This window comes from Macrotis lagotis, chromosome 8, assembly GCF_037893015.1.
Source record: "Macrotis lagotis isolate mMagLag1 chromosome 8, bilby.v1.9.chrom.fasta, whole genome shotgun sequence".
NCBI classification, from domain to species: domain Eukaryota; kingdom Metazoa; phylum Chordata; class Mammalia; order Peramelemorphia; family Peramelidae; genus Macrotis; species Macrotis lagotis.
The window spans coordinates 192995360-193019700 of NC_133665.1; the positions used below are offsets into that span (position 1 = coordinate 192995360).

The window sequence follows — 24341 nt, forward strand, 5'->3', positions numbered from 1 at the left end:
GAACTTCTGAGAAATATCATTGTCTTTTTAAGAAGTGGAGATATACCAACTTAACACACATATGTTATGTGTGTATGTGTGTCTGTAATTTAGCAACACAGTAACAAAATCATTAAAACATTAGTGTTTTTAAAAACATAATCAATCTTTTCCTCCACCTCAATAGTTATTTCCCAACAAAAACCCAAGTATTCTCTGCTCCCAAGAACATTCCCCTCAAAACTTTTTATTGATTGTTAAGAGGGATGTGCCTTCCCCTTTGGCTTCCACTGTTGCCTTCGGGTGTGAGCAGATTTCTAGCCAGACCTTGTTGTAGTCATTGTTTTTTCATTTTAGCTCTGCTCTCCTCCCTTCTTTGCTTTCCATTAGGCTTCTCAGGATCCTAGAATTCCACTTTTTCTCATGCAGGCCATGGCAATAATGTCTCTTCACATTCCTACAACAGTTCCTTCAGCTATTCCCCAGTCATTGGGCATAGGCTAAGTTTCCATCTTTTTAGGGAACACAGATCCTACTGCTATGAATCTCCCTGGACATCTGAGTTTTTCCCCTGGTTCTTCACAACCCTAGAATCTATCCATTCCGACAAGAATAGAATGTCTGAATTGTATCTTTTCTTCCTCATAATTCCCAGTGTTTTCCAGGATGTTCCATCAATTCTCCATTCAGCAGTGGTGAATGTCTTCCCTCTCTTACCCCACCCCTTCCCACAATGAGCATTCTCATCTTTTCTATAGAGTTTAACTGGACCTTAGGCTATTTGCATTTGTCTTTCTCTTATGATAAGCTTTTCCAGGTCTATTCCAAGAATTGTTAGTAGCTTAGTTTCTCTAGAAATCAACTGATTCATTAAAAAAAAAAAAGCACAACAACTTAATCATTATTGAGTCATTTCCCATGGTTAAAAAGCAAAAATCCTTTGGGTTTTACCAGAAGGGAGGTAATCTAGCACACTCTTGAGTCCAGGAAAAAACAGACACACCAAACAGACCAAAGATAACCTGGCCACGTGAGGAGTGGGCAGAAGACGGCTGCAGAAAGCAATGAGTCATCTTAGTGGAAAATAGGACTGGGAGAGACCTGTTTCCTGGGTAGTCCAATGGAGTCCAGCCAAGCATCAAGGACTTAGGAGGAGAAGGGCCAATTTAACAATGAGATCCTGTTTTCATCTTTTCAAGGTTCAAAGCCCAGAAGGTCACAGAGACAAACCCTCAGGAAAAATCAAGCGAAATTTTCTGAAGGGCTCAAAGGCAGAGCCACAACCAAAGCTGGAAAAATAATCAACTTCCTAAGACAAGTTGTGGTTAGGGGAGAGGGTGAGGACAATGGTGGACAGAGTCCAGATCCTGAAATGAAGTAGAGTTCCAAATCCTACCTCAGACACCTCCTGGTTTGTGACCTTTGACAAAGTCCTTAACTTTTCTGCTTCAGCCTCAGTTTCCTCATCTGTAAATACATTTGAAAATAATAGCATCTACCTCACAGGGTTTTCATAGGGATCAAATAATATGCTTTGCAAACGTTAAAGCAGTGCATAAATATGTTCTTATTGTTGTAGATATTTTAGTTGCATAAGATCATTTTCTCTGGCATGTAATTAATTATTTTTATATAAATCTCTCAGAACCTTTAATGGACAATTAGGGGGCAGGGAAGTAAGAATTTAGGAAGGGACCTGAGTCAACCTTCTTTGATCTAGACATAGAAGAGGGAAGTAATGTTAGGAACTCTCCTCTTGACTTTACCATTGAGTAATCCATAAAAGGAGTCAAATGTACCTTTAAAATTGGATTAAAGACACAGGTTTCAGAGCCAAGATGGCAGAATACAGGACCCAGCTGAACTCTCCCAGCATTCCCCTCCAAATAATTTTAAAATAACTCCTCAAATCAAATTTTGAGTGGCAGAGTCAGCAAATGGTCCAAGGGAGCCATTTTTCCAGCCTAAGACAACTTAAAAAAGTCTGAGTCATCAGGGTAGACAGGAGCTGGCGGGGGGTGGGGTACCTTGGGAGTAGTAGTAGCAACTTTGGAAGCTCTCAGGCCAGAGACAGTGAGGAGGTCAGACAAATGGTCAAAAAGATCAGGGGACCCTTTCTAGCACTGGTCAGTCACAAAGGATCAGGATCCTAGTCTCAGTTTTAATACCAAGTTCCAGTAACAGTTCTGCATCTGTGATTGCAGAAAAGCAGGGCCAAGAAGGACCCTAATACTTACTATTGAACTTGAGGGGAATAGGGATCCTTCTTCGGTAAAGATTAGAGTGCAGACCAAAAAAGGAGGGACCTCACCTCTCCCATGATTTCACAATCTTGGAACCACCAAAACAGTGCAGACATAGCACACAGAAATAGCCACAACAATAAGAAAAAGCTTCAACTTGGACCATGGCCTCCCCCACACCATGGTGAACAGAGTCCAACTTTACCATGAAGTTCAAAGTGAAAAAATGGGGTAAGGAAGTGAGCAAATACCAACAAAAGAACTTGATCCTGAAAATCTATTATGGTGGCAGGAAAGACATACAGTGTCAAAATAACTACAAGCAAAACCTCAAAGAAAAATGCTCTTTGGATCCATGGCCTACTAGAATTCCTAGAAGAATTAAAGAAAGGGAAGAGTAACAGGTAAAAGTAGAAAAAGAAGTAAAAGGGATGCAAAAAAATTATGGAAAGAGAATTAACAGCTTAGTAAAAGAAGCACAAAAAATTATTGAAGAAAAATAACAACTTAGAAAATAGAATTGACCTAGTGGTTAAGAAAAAAAGCACAAAAATTCATGGAAGAAAATAACTCCTTTAAAAGCAGATAGGCCAAATGGAGAAGGAAGTACAAAGACTCACCAGAGAAAATCATTCCTTAAAAATGAGAACTGGGCAAGTTGAAGCTAATAACTCCATGAGACTTCAAGAAGCAAGAAAACATAGTCAAAAGAATGAAAATTTAGTAGAAAATATGAACTCTCCTTGGGGAAAACCCTCCTGAAAAACAGATCAAGAAGAGATAATTTTAGAATTATTGGACTACATGAAAGCCATGGTGAAAAAAAAAAGAGCCTAAATCTCATATTTCAAGAAATTATCAAGGAAACTGCCCTGATATCCTATATCAAGAGGGGAAAATAAGAATTGAAAGAATCCACAATCACTCCTGAAAGAGATCCTAAAATGAGAACTCACAGGAATACTGGCCAAATTCCAGAGCTCCCCAGTCAAACAGAAAATATTATTAATAGTGAGAAAGCAACAGTTCAGTTATTGCAGAGTCACAGTCAGGATCACTCAAGATTTAGCAGCTTTCTACTTAAGAGTAGAGGATTTGTTTTAAAAGTCAAAGGAAATGGGATTTCAATCAAGAATACTCAGCAAAATTGAGTATAATTCTTCAGAAGAAGAAAAAATAGGTATTAACTGAAATAGAGGATTTTCAAGGGTTCCTGATTGAAAAGGCCAGATATTCAAAAGAAAACTGAAGGGAAACATAAAAAGATAAACATGAAGGAATAATCTCATACAGGATTCAATAAAGCCAAATTTACATTACTATGTGAAAAGATGATATATGTAATTCCTAAAACCTTGACATTATTAGGGAAGTTAAAAAGAGTCTACAAAGACAGAGGACATGGGTGTGAATCAGTTATGTTGTTGCGTGTGTGTGTGTTTGTGTGTGTGTGTGTGTGTGTGTGTGTGTGTGTGAAAAGGAATGCCCTGTGAGAAGAGGGGAGAGGTAGAATGGGGAAATTTTTCTCACATAAAAGAGGCAGGCAAGGAAGAACTTTTACAATGAAGGAGAAAATGGAATGGGTGCCAGGTAATGTTGAACCTCAATCTCAATGGAAGTGGTTCAAAGAGGGAAGATTATATAGAGATAAATATCTACCTTACTCAAAGAGCAAATAGGAGGGGAAGGAGATCATAGATACGGGGGGGGGGATGATAAAAGGATATACAAATTAAGGGACAGAATGAGAGAGAAATAGGATGGAGGGAAATATAAGTTAATAATCAAAATATGAATATGAATGAGATGAGCACACATATCAAGATATGGAAGTAGATAGCAATATGGGTTAGACACTAGAATCCAACAACATGTTATATACAAAAGACACACTTGAAATACAATGACACACACAGAATTAAAATAAAGGACCAGAGCAGTATCTATTATGCTTTAGCTGAAATAAAAAAGACAAGGTAGCAATCATCTCAGACAAAGCAAAAGCAAAAGCAAAAACAGATCTAATTAAAAGAAATAATCATGGAAACTACACTTTGCTAAAAGGTGCCATAGACAAAGAAATAATAACAAAAAAGTTTACAGTAAGTTCCTCTGATAAAGGCCTCATTCCTCAAATATTTAAGATATTGAGTCAAATTTCTAAAATATGATTCATTCCTTAATCAACAAATGGTCTAAGGATATGAACAGACAGAAGACACCAAAGCTATCTATAGTCATATAAGAATGTTCTAAATCACTGTTTATTAAAGAAAGATAAATTAAATTAACTCTGAGATACTACCTCATACCAATCAGAAAGGACACATGCTAGAGGGAATGAAGAAAAATAGGTACATTAATGAATTGTTCTTGGAATAGTGAACAGATCCAACCATTCTGGAAAAGAACTTGGAACTATGCCCAAAGAGATATGAACCAGCTTTGAACCAGCTATCCCAAAGAAAGAAAAAAGGGAGAGGGGACCTAGTCCTGCAAAAAAATATTAATAGCAGTTATTTTTGTGGTAACAAAGAATTATGTGGATATCCATCAATTAGGAAATGACTGAACTAGTCAATGAATGTGATCAAATATTGTTATGCTATAAGAAATGATGAGGGGAATAGCTTCAGAAAAAACCCTTGGCAAGGCCTATATGAACTGATGCAAAATGAAGAGAGAGGAACCTGGAGATCATTGTACACAGTAACAACAATGTTGATCAACTGTAAAAGACATGACAGTTCTTTTATTTTTAAATCAATCAAGAAGCATTGTTCTTTTTAGTTTTCAACAGTCACTTTTTTAAGATTTTGAGTTCCAAATTTTTTTTCTTTCCTCATTACCTTCCCTCTCCCCTCCCCAAGACAGTAAGTAATTTTATATGGATTATAATATACAATTATATTACACATATTTCAACTTTAATCATGTTGGGGGGAAATCAGAATAAAAGAGAAAAATGCAGTGAAAACAGCCTTCTTTGATCTCCATTCAGAATCCGTAGTTCTTTCTCTGGATGTGGATAAATAACATTTTCCATCACTAGTCTTTTGGAATTAAGACTTGGCTGTTCTGATCAATACACTGATCCAAGACAATTCCAAAGGACTCATGATGAAAAAATGTTATCATCGTCCAGAGGGAGAAGTGATGAATCTGAGTGCAAATTGAAATAGAATGTTCTTAGTATTTTTTAGCTTTTTTCTTTGCAATATTGCTAATATGAAAATATGGTTTTCATTATTTCACATGTATAATTGATATTATTTTGTTTGCCTTCTCATTGGGCAGAGAAAGGATGGGAGAATGAAAGTTCAGAACTCAAAATTTTAAAAGAATGTTAAAAATAAATTAATATTTTTAAAAGAAGGGAAAAAAGAAAGAAAAGAAACAGAAAACAGTTTTCCAGCCTTCTGGGACCCCACCCAAAGACCTGGGACCCTTGCTGGTGCCTGTGGTCTTGAGATTGGAGCACCTCACCTCCCTTTCTGTCACCTACTGGACTTATCCTTTGGGTGTCCAGTCTGGTCAGCCTCCTACTCTGAGCTTGGCATGTCAATCTTGAGCCAGCCTCCCTTTCCAGTAGCTCTCCCACAGAAAGAGCACGGTACTTACAGTGGCCCTGCTGAACCAAGAAAAGAGGCTGCAATCCTGTAATTAATGCCAGGCCCTCAGATGGTAAGAGGATTTTAAGGGCTTTTCCTGTGGTCATATAAATTTGGTGTTTATGGAAGTGTGACCGACAGCTCTGAGATCCCAGCCACACAAGGCTGCCTGCCTCGGGCTCTGGGCTCCCTAGAGAGCCTTGTGGGTGTTGCAGGCCAAAGGTTCTGAATGTCCCCCTCCCTCGGCCACCGCCTGCCTGAGGGCCAGCCAGACCCTTGCGTCTTCCTCCTCCTCAGTCCTCTGCCTCTCAACCTGCTGTCCTTTTGGGAGGGGAGATGGGGGGTGGGCTCTGTCTTTGACTTACCCTACAGCAATCTTTAGGTAGATTCTCCCAAACCCTTTGACATCTTCAGAAGACGTGGTAACAGTAAAGTTGGTCTCATTGGGTTGAAGGCAGCCAGTTGTTTAAGGGTCTGGAGGCTGTTCTACTTCTACACAGGTAATTCAAAAGTACAAGGAGCTAGCATTCATCTCAGATGCATCCATTCCTTGGGCAAGCTCTGGGGCTGTGTCTGTGCTGGGTGAGGCTGGCCGGAGAACTGGCCTGAGAACATTCTATAGGGTATGTTTGTATGTGCATTTGTGTGTGTGTGTGTGTCTGTGTGTGGAAGAGCAGAATGGGGGGGGGGGCAATGGGGGAATGACACATTCAGAAAGGAAGAAATAAATACAACACAGAAAAAGGTGAGCCGAGGATGCTCTAAGGCCTGAACTTTAGACTATTTGTTGTGGCATTGTCTGGAGGTTGCATTAGAATGGGCAAAGAGCTGAAGCAGGTAGAACAATTCCAAGGCTCTTGCCACAGTCCAGATAAGGGGAGGTATGGTCCAAGGTGGTTGGCCATGAGAGTGGAGGGTCAGAGAAAGATCCATGAAATGTTGGCAGCATCTTCAGTAGGTGGGACTGGGTGGATTTGGCTAGGGAGGGAGGAGACAGGCTCAGAGAAAGAGGAGGAAAGTGATTCTAGACTCAATCTCTAGATGCCTGTTATCTGGGTATGGAGAAGAAATGGTTAATGGTATCAGATGGCTAATGAGAACAATGTCATCCTCCCCTTCACTCCCCCTCCCCCCAACTGCCAACTCAGGGACAGAAAGAGGAGGAAAATGGGGGAGAAATAATTAAGGAGGCCATTGGCAAAAGTATAATTAATTATACAAAAGGGAAAAACCAGTCATTTAGTTAAAATAGTGGGAGCTGGTAATGATGGAAGGGGTCTGCCCATGAGGGTGGCTGTCTCCTTTTCTCTAAGAGATGAAAGCTTCAGGATTATTAAAAAATGCAGATGGGGATGTGAAAGGGAGCGTGTGTTTGTTAAAATGGATAGAAGCCCACAGGAGAACAAGAAGCTGCACATTCATTTTCAAGGCTTTGCTACCTCTGGGTGCCCATCCGCTTAGGAGGAAGTTGGCAGCAGTGGTGTTGGTCTAATTCTGTTCTTAAATTAACCCTCAGGAGTAAGCTCCAAGGGGGTGGGAGGATGGTAGAAGCAGAAACCCTTGCAATGTATCTTCCCTGAGCTGAGCATCTTGATTAATTGAAGCTAATGAAGGTTTGGGCTGTCAGTCTAAGGTCTTCAGTTAGCAACCTTGTTTTTTATGGATCTGTTCTCTTTCTCGATAGAAAGTAAGCTACTTGTGGGCAGGGTCTGGTTCTCTCCTATCTTTGTGTCTTCAGGGCTTGGCTCAGTCAATTCTAAGAACTAAATCGATGTTTGTTGACTGAAGGTTGGATAAATGGTTGAATGGTGCATGGGCTTGTTCTCTTGGCCATAAGTCATTGGCGTGTCTATGGATACTTGTGCCAAAGCCCATGACCATTTCTGAGCCCACCTACATTGGGCACTTTGCCATCTCTGCCCCATTCTAACCTAACTCTTTCCTCCACTTTCTCTCTACAGCCAGTGAAACCTGCAATGACTTTCACCCCATGTTCTTTACCCATGACCGGTCCTTTGAGGAATTCTTTTGCATCTGCATCCAGCTGCTGAACAAGACATGGAAGGAGATGAGGGCAACTTCAGAAGATTTCAACAAGGCAAGGAGGAGGGGATGCATCACAAGGGATGGGGGGCAGTGTCAGAAGAGCTCTTGGCTGTTTGCTAAGCGTATTGGCCAGAGGAGAGGGGGGTAATGTCCTTCTTTCCACCTGGAAGAGGATAAATGCGAGAGCTTGATCTTTGGGCTTCTCTGAAAGAAGAGAAAATTTAAATGATTGCCGCTAGCTGTGCCTCCTTAATTGTACGCATTTCTCCTTGGATGAGTAGGATTGTGTATAAATATGTGTGTGTGTGTGTGTGTGTGTGTGTGTGTGTGTGTGTGTGTGTTTTACTGTATCCCTTCTTGGTTTGTGGTTGCCACTGCTGCTTGTCTGGGAACCAATTTCCCTTGGGGTCAGGATGCGCTATTTTCCCATTATAAGAGGAATAAGATCTGAGTCAGGTTCCATGACCATACTAATAAATCTAAATCTTCTTCTTCTCCTCGTGTTGGACACTCAGCCCTTCGGGGTAAAGTCATAGTCTCTCCATTTGTTGCTCTCAGTGGGACTGGAACAGGAAGAGGCTTCTTTGGCTCCATCCTCCTGGCCCTTCAGCTTCTTCTGAGGACAGGAAGAGTGTGACTGAGTAATAGAGTCCTATTACCTTGCTCATGTTGAGGTCGACATAGGGTTGGGGAAAGACCCAGCATGATCCTCCCATCCTCAGGTGTGGCCTTGTATTCAGTCTGGATCCCATCCTTGGCAGATATGCTTCATCATCATAGTCATTCCATCCTCCATTGATGTGTCTCCTCCCCATCTGTCACAGTCTTCTGGTCCAAGACATCCATGTTCTAGGTAAATGAGAAGTAATACAAACAGAAGTAATGAAAAATAAATGAGAATATTTAGGTAAGCTTTAATCCAATTCCGCATTCCAGTGGCATCAATAGAATATAAATGAATGAATGGTTGAATGGATGGATGAATGAATGGCTGGATGGATAGATGCATGCTTGCATTCACTCATGCATCTAAGATTCATGCAGAGTAGATTGCAGGTGAGTTTATGATCGCTGAACTGGGGGGTGGGGCAGTGATTCTGGACTGTGTCCAGAAGTGGAAGGGTCCTGAATTCCACTTTAAGGTGGCTAGTGGGACCCATCCATAGATCAACCAGATGCTGAGATGACAAGGCTGGCCCCATCAGCAGGGCCCTCCCTGCTTCACCTTTGACAGCAGAGCTGAGGCGAGACAGGTGACTCACTGAGACCCTACCTGTTACTCATTCTGGGGCTTTTTTTCTCTGAGTCCCACTTCCTTCACCTGTACAATTGACCAGACAGCTTTGGAGGCTCTTAATGGCACTAGATCCATGATACTGTAATTCCTCCTTATTTCTATCCATTCTTCCTTCCCATGGCCACCAAACCAATCACCCTAATTTCAGCTTCTCTAATTTCCAGTCTACTACAGAATTCTCATTGTCTCACTATTGGCTCCAGGACAGAATCAAAACTCTTGGGGCTCCCACTCATAAGCCCCTACATTCTGCCTCCTGACTGTCCCCACCTCCCTGAAGGTATGTTGTATTCCAGCCAGAGGGGATGATCCTCTGCTCCAGCTGGATTCTTTCTCTTCCCCCTAAACCCAGCTAAGGGGCCATCTTCCCTCCTGCTTTTGGAATCTCCTAGATGAAAGTACCCCCCCACTTCCAATTTTCTAAAAGCACTTCTGACTCTTTCATTTTCACCCAAGTTTGTTGCCAACCACCTGGGTTCATCCTCATTTATCTCAGTTTGTCTCCTCTCTGTCAGTCTGTAAGCTTCATGAGGACAGAACTGGGTCACTTTTCATCTTTGACTCCTCAGTCCCCAACACAGTGTTCTTATGATCCAGATAAAAGGAATCTTATGAAGAATTCTTATAGACTTAGAACTGGAAGGTCCCTTGGTGGCCATTATGCACCCTCTGCTATAAAGCACATGGTGAGAGCAATTCTGCCATTTTGGGGAGGTTTGATTTGTAGGAAGTCTTACATTACACTGTGCCTTCTGTCATTGCCCCTGGCTCTCCCCTCTGGGGCCACACAGACAAGCTCCCCTCCCTCCCCTCAAATACTTGAAGACAGCTTCCATGTCTCCTTCCACAATCTCCTCTTGTGCAGGCTAAAGATCAGCCTTTGTCTCCTTCAGTCTTCATACTCCATGATCCCTAAACTAGTTGCCATGCTGATCGCCTTGCTCTGGACACCCTCCAGTTTGTCTATGGGCTTCCTAAGCTGGGGTTGCTGAGGACAGCAGATTTGCCTCACCAGAAGAAGGGCCTGGGAAACCATCCTTCCCCTCTTTGGAGTGAGGGGGCAAACCTGGAAGGCCAATCTCTGACTCCACAGGTGTTTTAGCACATCACATTGCCTCCCCCAACCCATGTTTGGCACAGGGTTCTATAACTGGTTTACTGAAATACCTAGCTGACTTTAAGAATAGAGATGACTAAATATGATTTTTTTTTTACTTAAATGAGGTGAGAGATTGTCAAATTTCTTGAAGCAAGATGAGAAAGGAAGCTCTGTTTCCCCTTTGCCTGGAGGAAGCCTGGGATATTCACTACATTGTTTGTCTTCATTAGAATTCCTTCCAGTGTCATGGTATTGATCAGAGTCAAACCTATCTTGGTGGCTAATAAAGTGGGTGTGCATTTTCATTGAAAAATGAGTCTTGGAGTAAAGTCAGACCCTTTTCGAGTTTAGGTGTGCAGTTATCAGTCTGATGGTTGGCAGTCTATTTCATGAACAGAAATTTATTTCAAAGCACATTTCAAAACCACGTTTCATAAAATTCCTCCAGGTTGGCACGCAGAAAATTGAAGCTCTTATGAGAACCAATGCATTATAGGGAGAAGGTTTTTTTCCCCATTGAATGTTCGTTTTTATCAGAGTGAAATGTTTGATGGCTTTGATTTCTTCTATTATAGATTCCTTCAAATAGACATAGTGATCACTCATCAATTTCAGCCCAATCTGTTGGCCCGTACCTGATTCTGCAGTACGAACAATGCTCTCTTGAGGCAGATAAGAGGCTGGGGATTGTAGGGGCTGAGCAAGCTTGCCTTTCCACATGGAGCTCAATTCAATGAGCCCAGCAAATCCACACTCTGAGCAAGGAGAGTGGGATGGGTCAGGAAATATGGCCATCCTTGGGAACCCCCAAATCTAGGCTCTCCATTGTTGGCCATTGGCCTCATATGCAAAATGGTAAAGATACCTTTTTCTTTCTGAGAAAAGATGCGAAAGAAGGAAACTTCATAAGGGTTGAAGAAATGACTCCCTAAGTAAAATAACAGCATCATTTTAATTATTCAATAGCAACACATTCCCTGTTTTCTACCAGTAAAGAGCCAACATGATTTCCATTGAATGCTTCCTCTTTATGATGGTGAAATGTTTGGTGATTTTGAGTTCTTTTATTTATGTTCCTCTAAACAGACATAACGATCACTCAGTAATTTTGGTGCTGTCTGTTGACCTGTAATCAACACTCTCCCATTCTGAGAAATTTTTGAATCTATCCTCTCAGCGATTCCCAGTGAAGACAAGAGTAACGCAATGCAGTTCTCAGGGTGTTAGGATCTAAGGCTTAGGCCTAAAAGGGAATCCAACACTTCTCATATTACAGAGAAGGAAACTGGGTTATAGAGAAAACCATATGATTTTACAGGATCCTAGATTAAGAGGTCAGAGTGAGGGCTGTGGCCTCTTCACCTGACTTAGCATTGATTCAAAGGTGAACTGTAGCTAGCTTCAGGCGGTGGGACAGGGTGCTGTAATTCTGTCTGATTCTGTAGACACATTGGTGGATTTTCAGAGGTCTCTATCTGAATGGTCCAGCCCAGGCTGTGAATGGCACCTTCTCTGAGCACATGGACCCTGGTGATACTTGAGGTCAACTCTCCTCTGGCCACTCCCATCCACTCAGTAGCTCTGGGGGCTAGCCCCATGGCAGGAGGGTCTTCCTATCTGAAGTGCTATCAAATGAGGTTGACCTGAATTCTGTGCTCTTCTAGGAGTTGTATGAAGAATTGGATAAAATATGGTTATCTTTTCATTAGAATGTGTCCAAATTAAATGGAAATTATTCCTTTCATTTTAAGCAAGACTTAATGAGAGGGGCTGCCACTGCCATTGGTGGAGGAAGCACCCACACTCCTGACATCCACAATCCTTCCAGGATTAATGAAATTTAAGCTCTGAAATTAAAATGCAAATCAGGAGCAGAGAAAGGCAGTTGGGAAGATAACTTAAAGTGGATATCCATCAACATATGAGAATCTTCACTGATTCCAGAGGAAATATTTCTGTCCCAATGAACAGGGTAATTATAGACTCTATAAAATAGGGCATTGATTCATTAGGGAAGGCAGCTAATGTGAAGCAAATACTGGATCTGGAGACAGAAGAACTGAATTCAAATCCCATCTGTTTATTGTGCTTTGTCATGTAACTTTGAAGACAAGTCCTGTCACTTCCTAAGACCTCAGTTTCCTCATTAGTCAAATGAAGGGCCTTTAATTTTGAAATTTTTTTGGTTTTTTGAAACAATGAGGTTAAGTGACTTGCCCAAGATCACACAGCTAAGTAATTATTAAGTGTCTGAGATAGGATTTGAACTCAGGTCCTCTTGAATCCAGGGCTAATGCTCTATCCATTGCACCACCTAGTTGTCCCAATTTTGAAATTTTTGTGATTCCTGGCCTAGGAGATTAGATTTAGAGACCATGGAGTTTACAAATAAGGTTAAACTGAGGCCCAGGGAGGCAGGGTATTCTAGTGGAAAGTGTGTAAGATTTAGAGTTCTCATCCCACCTGTCACTGGAATACATCACTAAGCCATTCTCTTTCAAATGAGAGATTTGGGTCAGGTGTCTTCAGAAGTCCCTTAAAACTTTGTCCACACAAGACTAAGTGATGAGTTGTCCAAGTTCACAGAAGCAGCATTGGGGCAGGTGCTCCACCTCCCAAGCCAACGCTGTTGATGTGGTACTCAGCTCTTGTTGCTTCCTGGCGATCAGAGCCTGTCCATGATCCCATAGTCTTTGAGAAGATCATCACTCCCAGACTAAACCAACAAGGCTACTACAAGATGGGGCCTCCTGGGGCATGGTAGGAGTGGCAGGGGGGAGGGGAATAGAAAGTCGATGCCCTCCATGAGCTGGTAGGACTGAGGTCTAGACTGAAGAAGGTAGACTGCAGTGAGCTAAAGGACACATGCCCTTTGCCAAGTGTCCATAGTGTATGCTGTGTCCATAGAGACGGCACCAGGCTGGGCCGTCCAGAGCTGATCTATTGTATTGGAATAGGACAAAGAGAGCAGAATGGGGAAAGGGCAGGGGGCTTCTTCAAGGCCAGGCAGGCAGTGCCATGCACCGAGCCTGAGAGGAATCTCCCCCTTCTTGTTTCTTCCATTTGCTCAGCGCTAGAGCAGGGGCCAGCTGCCTTGGCAGCTGGCATTGGGCAGGTGTGGGTGTGTTAGCTGTGCATGCATCTCAGTGTGTGTGTGTGTGTGTGAACATTAAGTGGTGCAGGGTCTAGGGTTCCTGGCCATGCTTCATACATCCTGTGTAACTTCAGACAAGTCATTCTAGTTCCATAGGCCTCAGTTTTCCCATTTGTAAGATCACTTTCCACTTCAAATCTGTGATCCATGTCAGCTCCAGAATTGCTAAGCTTTATTGTTCCATATTTAAAATCATTCCTTATTACCATATTTTGATTTTACTTCCACCTACCCCCCCCCATTTCCCAATGTATCCCTCCTTCCTGTCCTTGCTGGGAGTCATCCCTTATAAAGAAGAATGAAAACAATGCAGCCTCCAAAGAAGTCTAATGTCTTGTGCCATGTTCCTCTGGCCTCCTCTGTGAAGCAGGGCCTGTGTCTTCTCTTCATCCTTCTTGGGCTGGCTTTGGTCCTTTCATCCCCTAACCTTCCCGTGCGACTGGGCTGACCTGTTCTTCTTTCACATGGCTGTGGTTACTATGGACATGATTTATTCTGCTGCTACTTACTTCACTTAGTACCAGTTCATGAAAGTCTCCCCATGTTTCCCCATATTCTTCATATTCAACATTTCCTACAGCACAGGAATATCCAACCTTTCTAGCCATGTTTCAGTTCTTTTTAACCATTCCCTAAGCAATAAACTCCAACAAAAGTTTTTTTGCTCCTACAAAAGAAGACTTCTAAGAGTATATTGGTGTATTTAGGATCTTATTTTTTTAGCTGACCTCCTTGGGGTATCCAAGAATCTCTGAGTCAGAGCGGGTAACCATTTTAGTCACTATCTTCACATAGTAACCAATTTCCTTTCCAGAATGAATGGATCAAAATTTTGCAACTCCACCAGCAATGCATTAGTGCCACTATTTTTCCACAACCCCTTTCTCATCTTTTATCATCTTTGAGGTATATGAAGGAAGGAAAGGTGAGGGAATAAGCAACTCTGTAGTGTCTACTTTATGCTAGGTTCTATGCTAAGCACTTTACAAATATTATCTGATTTGATTCTGAAGTCTGAGTCAAAAGATTTACATTGTTTAGTTGAGGAAACACTTCTTGAGTTTAGAAAACTCTATATTTTTTGGGATCATACCTTTAGAAATCATCTTGTCCAAGCTCACTGATTTTACAGTCGAGTCAGTTGAGGCTGGAAAAGATAAAGTGGTTCTGGTTCAGAAAACAGGCTGGCAGGCCATCCTTAGCAGAGCTATGACTTGGTCCCAGGGTCTCCAATCTTTATGCTTTTGTGAGAGGGGGAAACCTTGGCTCTCTCTCTCCGGGATGACTCCTTTGGAGAGCTGTGGCTGTCCCACTCCAAGGAGGTCCCCTTGGATTGCCTGCCTTTTTGTATCTTTTCAAATCCATTTTCATAACTCAATACAGGCTGAGCATATGGTTTTGTGTTACTTGAGTTGTCACTGATGAAAAGGTCAGTGGGCATGCAATGGCAGGGTTTCATTGTTGTGAATCACGATGCCTGGAAAGTCCCTGGGCTCTGGGACTTATTAGAAAAAGAATAGAAAGGGAGGAAAAGAATGTCTTTGGATTGGGTTTCAGTTCAGAAAAGGTGATGGAGAGGATTGATACTGTTGATAGGTACTGGAGTTACCTCCTTACATAGCCAAAGAGAGTAGGTTGTATTAGTGGGTTAGCAGAAGTAGATGAGGGCCTCTTTGGGCAGGGGGCTGGTATACACTGGGGATGCTCCCTCCACAGCCACCCCCTTCCAATCCCAAACAGGAACCCATCTGGCTGCCCTCTTAGAGATTTACCCTGCTCTGTTGGAACTTCATCTGGGAAAGCAGAGTTGGCTTTCAGAGAGGCTCCCCAAAAGACCTCAAGCTGATGATTTGTGGGTGAGAGGAAATGAAGCCTCCATCACTCAGAAGATCAGCCACAAAAACACTCACTCCTTAGTCCACAGAAGGCAGGAGACCTGACCCAAGGCAGCAGAGCAATGCTCCAACCTTGGCCCTTTGAAAAGGAATCTCCTCACCCCAGTTTTGACCTGGATGCTGGGTAGTCACTGGCTGGGCATCCTATTTCTCCCTTCCAGGTATCAGAGGAGGAATTCTGGGCAAGCTTTCCTCTGATGCTGAGAGGCCATGATGGCAGAAGCCTTCCTTTGGGCTGAGTTTACTCATGTTTGCTTCCAGGTTTTCACAGTGGGGAGAACCCCCACAAAGACCAGCTTATGCAAACCCAACACCCTGTGAATGAGTGTCTATGTCTCACCACTTATTAAGATGAAAGTCAGGGAGTCTCAGGCTAGAAGGCCTCATTCGCCCATCTCATCCAAGTGTATCTTGGCGTGCCTTCCTAAGAGGAAGGAGAGGGGTTGACTCTTCTGCATTTCACATTTGCTTGTTTCCCTTTGTGATCAATTCATATTTATATTGCCAAATGTACATTTCCCACAAGTCATAGTTTAAGATGCACAGACTTATTGGCAGTTTTGTGGCAGATAGAAGTTTGGACTTGGAATCAGCAGATTTCATTTCAAATCAAAAAGTAGTGCAGGAAAAGTCACTTGGCTGCTCTAAACCTCAGTTTCCTCATCTGTAAAATGGGAATGATGTTAGCACCTACTTCCCAGGGATCTACAGTTCAATCAACATGAAACTCTTTGCAGCTTTCAAGGGCTCCATGAGGATGTTGTTCCTTTGGTAGATTCATTTCATGGGTGTTGGCCCATCCAGACCCTCCCACAACTCCACTTGATATGCTAGGGTCTTTCTGGTAGTCCTTATGCCAAGGATTCCCATGGAGCACACCAGTTTTCTATGGGAGCCATTAGTGTTACCAGTCAGAGATCTCTTTTGCTCTAGCCTTGATGCTGGGTTTGCAAGTTTTCCTCTAAAATTCCTCCCTTGCTTTTAATGTGTTGGAATCAACTCACGTGTTCCTTTGGCCTTTGAATGAACATTACCCCCAGTTCATCAGAGGCTGTGCTTTTTCATGTCTCAATCATCATCCAATATCACTAGAAGAATATTAGGTGTCCTTGTATTTTGGATATCATTTTCCAAAGGCAACCCAACTCACTCCACTGCTCCAACTTTAAGGAGGAACTCCATTTCCATGGATATGGGTAGACTAGCTCCCTAGACCATCCAACAAGCTGCCTACAACAGGATGGAGAACATCCCTTTCTTTTTTCCATATGTGGATGGCTGGGCCCTGAGTTACCATAGTTCTCATTACCACATCCCCACCCTGGCCTCACCCTCTTGGAGAAATCTCTCTGTGACTCACCAAATGTACCACTCTCTCCAAGGGCAGCAAGCTTTTGGCCACCATCCCTCTGGACACATCACTCATCATGGGACTGTCCATGCCATCTCTGTTGTGACATCTTTCAAAGAATGGGATATGACTGGACTATGCACTGGAGATACCTGCTATGAGAGGGTCCTCCAAGTGTCCTTGCTCTACTGTTGTCTCCCTCTATGACAAATTAAGTTCCTTGAGGGCAGAGACTGTCCAACTTTCTCTAATTTATATATCAAAAAGTTTGCACAGTGTCCAGCCCATACTGAGGACTTTTAATAAATGCTTTTTTATTCATTCATTCATTCATTTATTCTTTCTGAATCAAAGGCTCTTTTATAATTCTGAAATCAAAAGTCTCTGAATCAGAGGCTTTTCCACAATTAGCAGTTCATCAAACACCATTGGCTCCTGTGTGCTCTATTCCTCTCAGTGTGTGACTGTCAACATGTGTCTGCTATGCAGTAGGTCTTAGGAAATCCTTCCTGATCCTTTCTCACACCTTCTTCAGGGATACAGGTCATGGGTTTGTAGAATAACCTCAAACATTTTGTAGAGTTGGGAAGTGGGAATAAGAGCCAACAGTTATTAACCCCTTGGGTACCTTTTTGGGTTGGAGCATCATGGAGGTCTGAGATTTTTCTACCTCTGTCTTAGATATCTTTTAAATATCTTGAACTTCAACTCTTTCTCCCCACCCCACATTATGTCACCTCTTTTGTAGATCTTCTATATCTCATCTGGCTCTTATGTCCCAATGTTTTTGTTACTTTCATTCCCATTTTCTCCTACATCCTATCCAGGACTGGGTGATAGAGTTTAACTTTAGTGGCATCCCTCTCCTTGATAGTGAAGAGTTGGTGACAAAAATCCTTCAGATCTTTACAATTCTTTGTCTGTCTTCCTCCTTCCTTTTTAATCCTTCAGCACCTTGACATGGTTTATTGATTTTCTTATCAAGATTTCTTAAAACTTTTCCTCTTTGCTGCTTCTTTCTGTTCTTTTACCTACTCTCCTCCATTAGAGTTTACAAGCAAATTTATGTCTGAAATTTTGATCACCAATCTCTCCTATTGGGAAGGAGACAAAATGTTTGCTGAGTGCATTTCTTTTACTCTTGTAAATAGCAAGTGATTGACACCAGTGACACTTCTTTAGGAAATCATTCTAATCTATGATAATGTTGGTTCCTCCATCCATTTCCTGATTTTTACATCAACAGTCTATTTAAATAGGTCCAGTGGAATTGTTTTCTTCAAAAGATTTCTTTTTCTTATTTTTACTCTTTCTTCTACTTTTATATTAATATTGGTTCTTGGTCTAAGTTGGTGGTCTGACTGTATATAGAGAGATGATTTAGGAATTACTCCAACATCAATAATGAGTCAGTTCCTGTCTGATAAAAGTCCTGAGCAATACAATTAAATTATATGTTTAATTTTTACATGAATTAAGCCACTAGACCATTCATCTGTCCATCGTGAAAGATGGGAATAGCTTCTCACAGGCATTTGTCAGGGACCTGTGGTTCACATTTCATGGCTCTCTGCCACTGACAATAGAGAAAAAGCCACATATGAGAAATTTAGCATTAATAGGCTAATAATAAATCTGAATTAAGAATTGGAAAAAGGAATTTATGTTTTGAACCTAGATTATACCTATTATACTGTGAGAAAGGTTATACCCTGAGTCCATTGTAGAGAATCATCTGCTCCCAAGAGTTCAACTATTAAATTGTCTGTGCAGAAACCCCCCCTAAGGGCAACATCTAGCCTTTCTCTCTTTTCTGAGCTCCATTTACACGTTTCCAACTGACTACTAGTCATTAGCATATGCTATAGATGCCATAGACAACTCAAACTTGGCAAGTCCAAACCAAAATGTATCATCTTTCCCCTCAAAAGTTGCCACCTTCCAACCTTCCCTATTTCTATCAAGGGAGCCACCATTTCTCCAGTTACTCTGGTTCAGAACCTTAGGGTCCTGTTCAATCACTCCCTTGCCTTCACATTTCTGATCACTGGTAACATTTGTCCCTCTTTGTCTACTCTTGCAGCTACCATCCTCAATGTGGCCCCAATCAGTCCTTGCCTGGACTACCATTCCAGCTTTCCCATCCATTATACTTCCTTTTCCCCAAATTGTTTTTCCTACACAAGGTTCATCCTCTTTTCTTTCTGTCTACCAATGCACCATGCCTGGGATGCTTTCCGTCCATGCTATAGCCTCTTCAAAATCCCATGTTTCCTTCACATCTTAGCTCAAAGTGCCTCCTTCTACAAAAAACTTTTTTTTCCAACCACCCCCTCTCCCATCAGATAAGCCTCCACCCCAAATTATTTTGTATTTAGTGGCCAACCCTCCCCCACCTCAGTTGTGGTCACAGAAAATGAGGAGCAGATAACAGATAATGAGATGTTAATGGGCAAACAAGACCTGGTGATCCCTTTATAAGGTGTGAACAATTTTTGCTGTTATAATTAAGGGAAGCCTGGCCACTAAATAACAGAAAAATCAGACACTCTTCTGAGAACAGTTAAAAGGCTAAGCTGCTGACTCTGTAGGCAGGCCAAGCCAGGCAGCCAACTCTGGAAGAAGAAGGAATCCCTGGGGATGTAGGGGGATTCTCTCTTCTCTCACTGTCCCATCTTGCATTTCACTCTGTTTGGGTCCCCTGAGGATGGCTACTCCCTCAAACTTCAAAGGGTACTCTACTGGTGCTCACTTCTAAAGCTCCTGAGCCTCCACTAATGTGCTTCCTCTGCATGGTCTTACCCAGCAACGTGACTGTATTTTAACAAAGGCATTAATCAGATAACAGAACACAAAGCTGCCAAACAAATTCCTCCCCAGCATCCTGGGGCACCCTCTTCCACAGACATCCATAGCATCTGTTGAAAGTGTAGGCTCTGTTTGGCGCTCACCGACACCCATGGAGATGGCCAAGGAGAATCTCAGATGGGAGACTGAAGGGTCTCAGCATCTCTTTTTCCCTGATTTCCTAAGCTAGCCCTTAGCACAGCAACTCTCTTGAGTACCTGGCTCTGCTCCTCCCCAGTTTTCCTTGCTGTTTCCGGAACTAGCTAGTTCTTGTTGCAAAGTTGGCCCCATTCTTCTGTGGAATTTCTTATACCCAGCAGTTGTACCTTTTCTCAAATGAGAGTACACATGTTTGTCAAGGGTAGGTGTCCCCATCAGAAGCAAAGGCTCCTGTTTGTCCAAAAATTCCCTTTCAAAGAAAAGTGGCCATCAAGGATGGCAAAGAGGAGAAAGAGATGCCCATCTGCCTCCTATTCCTCCCCATCCAGAAGAATATTCCTTCTCAGTTCTGGGTCCTCCTCCCTCCCTCTGGGTTCACAGCCTAAACTGTCTACAGAACAAGCAGCTCCACTCTCCAATGGCCCTCAGAAGCATGACGAATTTTCTGCTCGTAGAATGACCAGGTTTCCTTTCATTCCATCAGAGAAAGTGATGAATGGGCAACACCACCTTGTTAACACACTGAGGCTCATTACCTCTGTCATCTCCTCTTTGCTTTCTGTGACTATTAAATATGAGGAAGGAGCTAAGTAGGTATCTGTACCTATCTACATGTATTACGTATATGTATATGGAATGTCCCCCTTGTACCTGAGGACAAGGACTATTTCATCATTTCCATCTTTGCAGCTTCAGAACCAGCAGAGGGTCTGGTTCATGTAGGATCTTAGTAAGTTTATGCTGATTGATTGATTGATTTCCTCCCAGGTAGAATAAATAAACCTGCCTCTCCACAGCTCTGGAGAGTTCTTTGGACTTGCCCTTCTTGTTTCCATACCTCTTAGGCCTTCACCCTGATTTAGGCTTTTCCTCTTTTGTCGTTGTCCGAGATCTCATATCACACAGGACCAGGTAACATGGGTTGGCCAAGTGCCTATCGCCCTGTCAAAGTGATTCATGGGTGTGAGAGATGGAGAAATTGTGAGTGAACCCTCTAGGCTTGTATGAAATTGCTTCTTTTCCCAGAGAGTGATGGAGAAACTTGATTTCTCTAGGAAGAGAAAGGAGCTATGTGCATTTAATGCAATTCAATAAATATTTACCCACATATGAAATATTGATAGATGTTTTGGCACTGTGTATGGTGCAGACAGCTTCATTGGCTCTGGGACTCCAGATGATCACTTCACTATCTCAGTTCTAATAATGGGAAGGAAAGGAAGGGAATAGTAGAAGTTAAGGAGTGCTAGATGGACAATCGGGGCTCAGAGCAGATACAGAATAAAGACCAAAAGAATGGACTGCACCACTTTGGAGATACACCATGCAGAAGAGAGAAAGATCAATGATTACGCAGGATAGGGAGGCATCTCCAGAGCGCAGTGCCCATGGCCTTCACCTAATGTGAAAGAGAAGCTCCTTGTTGTCCATTCTGTCCATCTGGAAGAGCACCAGACCATTGGCTCAGTAATGGCAGACTTTCAGGACTGAGGAGATAGATGGGCTATGTTTGATCTTCATATTTTGGTATTTTTGTGTTTGATTTTGGCATGTTGTGTTTAATTGTCAGTCAGCAATTCTGGCATGTGCCCATCATCTGTTTGAATGACTTGAGCTCTGAGTTTTTAAGGGTGTAGAGTCCTGCTAGTTGGTCGTCATTAGAGACCTGGAAATAGAATTATAAGAGAGACATCACCATATGTGATCATACAGCCAGACCAAGCTGTATTTCAATAAGTCAATGACTTCCTCAGAGCTTCACCTGTCACATCTTCTCCAGTTTACTCTGAAGACCATCTGCCCATCTCTCACCATTTGCTTGGACACTGTCATTAGCAGGATCTCCTAAAACCTGATTTGCTATGAATTTGTCTTCCAAACAAAGTAATTCTGCCACAACACCCCCCCAACAATCCCCCCCAAGCTCAGAATCTGAGTGGTATCACCTGTCCTTGTCCTTCTCTCGCACCTCACATCCAACCAGCTGCCAAGTCCTATCTATTCTCAGGACATTGGTGGAACACAAGCTTCTTAAGGACAGGGAATGTTTGCATTTGCTTCAAGTTTTCTGTGTTTGACTCAATACTCACCACATTGGATGCTTAAATCGATGTTTGTTGATTGACTAATTGAATATTTGAGATCTAGAGTTCTGTATTAGCCTCCTGGATATTCTTGCCTCCACCCATTACAAGGTTGCTAAACTTCTCTGAAGATATAGTTCTGTTCATGGGACAACCTTGCTCTATAACCCTGATTCTCCTCCTTGCCTCTTACCTCCACAATGGGGATCCAGCCTCCCTTACCAATATCTTTGCTTCCTTTGTTCCTTCAGCCCTCTGGCCATAGTTCCCAAGTCCAATGACTGCAATTCAATCCTTATATTTGGAACACATTTTCTCCCTGTCTTTTCCTTTTGAAATCCCCTTCATCCTTCCAGATTCCCCTTGACTATTTCCATCTTCTTTGTTCCCTGATCCCACTCCCCTGACTAAGGATGATACAATCTCTATTTTTTCCTATTCTTTTAGCTATTTCTCTAGAGCCTTCCAAAGCCAGATCACTGCATGTCTCAGCATGACTGTGTACATTGGATTCTGCCTCTTCCACTCTAAGTTTCTTGGGGGCTGTGGCCTTTATTTTCCTGTCGCTGACACAGGGGAAACACTTAATTAATATTTCCCAAATTGTTGAACTGCTAAATTAAATTCGTTAATTGTAAAAAAAAATAGATTAAATTCTAGAGAACAAAACTTCAAGACATTCTGGGAAATCTGTGACAAGTTTCTCCCCTGGTTTGAGTGACCCCTCTGACCTCGCAGACTGAGTCTACTGACATGCTCATCCTTCATAGTGAGGGGAAGGTTCATTCTTCTCTTTGGCCTCCTCTGGCCTCAGGCTTCTCTACCCTCTAGCTCAAACCTCCCACTTCTTTGCTCTCTCCCTTCGGCTGCCCTCTCTTCTTTTTCTTGGATTTCCCCCTACACTTCTTGTCTCCTCCATCAGTCATCCCCTCTGCTCATGCATCTTTCTCCTGTTCCTTCTGCCTCAGTCTACTGACATGGCCAAAACCCTCCATCATCAATGATCCCAGTCCTCTGTTAGCTCTCACTGACCCTGCACAAGTTCTGACCCTCCCAGAGTGGATCCAGAGAATGCAGTGATGATGGATCTGGGTAGGGAAGGCTTTAACACTTTGATCTCCCTTCTCCACCCTTCCTTGACTCCTTCCTCAGACAGCTCTGGTTTCCCCATGTGATTCCTAGACCACAGTTTCTTTACAAAGGTACAAATGTGCTTAAAATTAAGTTTCTCTATTGACAGTCAAAGAAGATGGCAGTCTCCCAAGATCCTGCTCATGGCATCTGAGAAAAAAATTAGGGATCATCTAGTCCACTTGACAGAGGAGGAAATTGAGGCCCAGAGTCCAAGGTCATTTCAGGGACTCTGGAGCCCCTATGTTTAACAGTTCCTCCCCAAATCTTTCCACTCCCTTCATCCCTTTAACAGTCTATTTCTTGAGTAATTTTCCCTCCTTCTCCAGCCTTTTACAACCTGACTGCTTCCCCAACAATTTGGTCAAAGCCCCTGGTAGATAATTCCTGTTGATGTCCTGCTCCCTACAGCCAGTGGCCTCCCCCAACTATGGTATCCTGACAGCCCTGGACCTTGTGGGACACCTGGCCCTCCCAGCTTCATATCCCTGCCCTCTCTCTGGCCTCTCCATCTGAATTACTAGCTGCTTCTCCAGTTTCCTTGCTGAGCCCTCTTGCACCACTACCTGCCACCATCTGGCCTGAAGTCCTCAATGACTTCATCCCCAAAGCCAGCCTTTCCCTAATAGTAGATGCACCCAAATCTCTCTCTCCAGCCTTATCACTGTTCCAAGTTTCAGACACACATTTCTAGCCCTTTGAGCTCACCTCACTGACAAGTCCCCAGATCGAGCTCATCCCTCACTTCCTCCTGCCTCGCTGTTTCAGAGAAGCCTCCTCATCTCTCCGACTCTAAGCTGCAGAGTTAGCTTGGATTCCTCCCTCTCACTCCCCTCCCACATTCAGTCAGTCGCTGCCTCCGTCTCTTTGACATCCATGGAGCCCATTTCTTCCTTTCCATCCCCATTGCCAGCCTCTGGCTCCTATTCTCATCACCCCCTCTCCCAAACAATGGACACAGCCTCAGAACTGATCTCCATCCCTTCCTCATCCAGCCAGTTCTCTGCAGAGTTTCCAGACTCATCTTTCCAAAGTACAGCCACCCCCTCCATAGCATTCTCCTCCCTCCAGGCCTCTGCATTGGCTGTCCCTCCTTCTCAAATGGCTCTTTCCCCCCTCCTCTACCTCAAAGAATCTTCCTCCAAGGCCCATCTCCCCACCAGATTCCCATGTGCTGATCTCCTCCAGTTTCTCATATTCTCTCCTTCCCTAAATGACTTGTGTTCATTTCTGCACCTCAAGTCCATGCCAAAAGGCAAGTGGTCCAAGGACTTGGGGATGCTTGACCCGGAAAAGAAGCATCAGAGGAGGACTTGGGAAGGGTTTTCAGATATTTGAAAGTCTGTCATTCAGACAAACCTTGCTCGACTTGACAACTTGGCCCCGGAGGTAGAATGAGGGAGGTAAGATGAGGCAGATTGGGTCTTGGCTTGAGGATGGTGACT

General features: G+C 42.9%; 1 protein-coding gene across 2 annotated transcripts in view; it reads left to right on the top strand.

Moving 5' to 3' along the window:
• Nucleotides 1-24341, top strand: part of ELMO1 (engulfment and cell motility 1) — a 251108-nt gene that overhangs the window by 132219 nt on the left and 94548 nt on the right. For both annotated transcript variants that reach the window (XM_074199240.1, XM_074199241.1), the window contains one exon: nucleotides 7795-7931. In XM_074199240.1, coding sequence (XP_074055341.1) covers nucleotides 7795-7931 — 137 coding nt within the window. The remainder of the gene's footprint in view (nucleotides 1-7794; nucleotides 7932-24341) is intronic.